Source organism: Phaethon lepturus, unplaced genomic scaffold, assembly GCF_000687285.1.
Source record: "Phaethon lepturus isolate BGI_N335 unplaced genomic scaffold, ASM68728v1 scaffold48637, whole genome shotgun sequence".
NCBI lineage: Eukaryota > Metazoa > Chordata > Aves > Phaethontiformes > Phaethontidae > Phaethon > Phaethon lepturus.
Window position 1 is genome coordinate 2,324 of NW_010552047.1, and position 861 is coordinate 3,184.

Genomic DNA, 861 nt, shown 5'->3' on the forward strand with positions numbered 1-861 from the left:
TCCTGCTCCAGCCATCTCCTGCAATGATTAACATGAGAACTGATGTTGCTTGAAGTTCCTAATGTCTCTGAGCCCTTGGCTTTTGTGTCTGAGCTTTGCTCTGAGAAGCTCTGACTGCAAGTTCAATCCCTGAATAAGGGTCTGACCCGACAGCCCTTCAGTGCTCATTGGGTTGCGTGCCTTTCACCCTGGACATGTGAGTCCAGCACCCACCTCTTATTTTGGCACCTGGATGGGTGGATAAATAAGTGTCAGTGTTGCCCAACCTCTAGTGTATCGGGCAGCTGCTCCGTGAACGCAGTCTCTAGCCGCAAAGTGCTGTAATTGGGGGGGGGAGTCCTGGGCAAAGGGTTGTCCTGGGGCAGCGGCAGGCGGAGGGCAGTGTTGAAGGTGGGCAGGTCCTCATCAATGCAGACGGGGTTATCGTGGCCCTGCCTCTCCAGACCGCCGGCCTGCGGTAGCTTCCCCGACTGGTCCCTTTTTCGGTCATTCCACCATTTCTTTGCCTTTTGCCATTGGCGCCTCATTACGATGGAAAGCGAATCAATGAAGAAGACCTCAACGATTTCAATGACGCAAACAACTGAGCAGCTCATCCAAAGGCCCAGCTGGCCTCCAAAGTTTGAAAGCAGAATGACAAGCTGGAAGAGAAGAGAGCACAAGGTTATCTGCTCCTGCAGGTGCCGGGTGCATGTCCACAGCACCGTTGTCGCGTGCAGGGAGGCTGCGCCAAGCTGGGGCACCCAGGCTTTGCTGTGAGCACTACCAGTGCAGTGGGCCCTTCCTCTCCTGCCTGCGTTACCCTCTCCTGCTCTGCTTCAGCAGGCGCTCAGCGCTGCGCTTGCGCAGGCTACCCAAGCC

The 861-nt window shown here is 56.0% G+C and overlaps 1 protein-coding gene across 1 annotated transcript in view; it reads right to left on the bottom strand.

Annotated features, from left to right (window-relative positions):
* Window positions 1–251: 251 nt before the first annotated feature.
* Window positions 252–861, bottom strand: part of SCNN1G (sodium channel, non-voltage-gated 1, gamma subunit) — a gene marked incomplete at its 5' end in the record, with an annotated part of 9,175 nt that continues 8,565 nt past the window's right edge. The window contains one exon of the mRNA XM_010291099.1: window positions 252–641. Coding sequence (XP_010289401.1) covers window positions 252–641 — 390 coding nt within the window. The remainder of the gene's footprint in view (window positions 642–861) is intronic.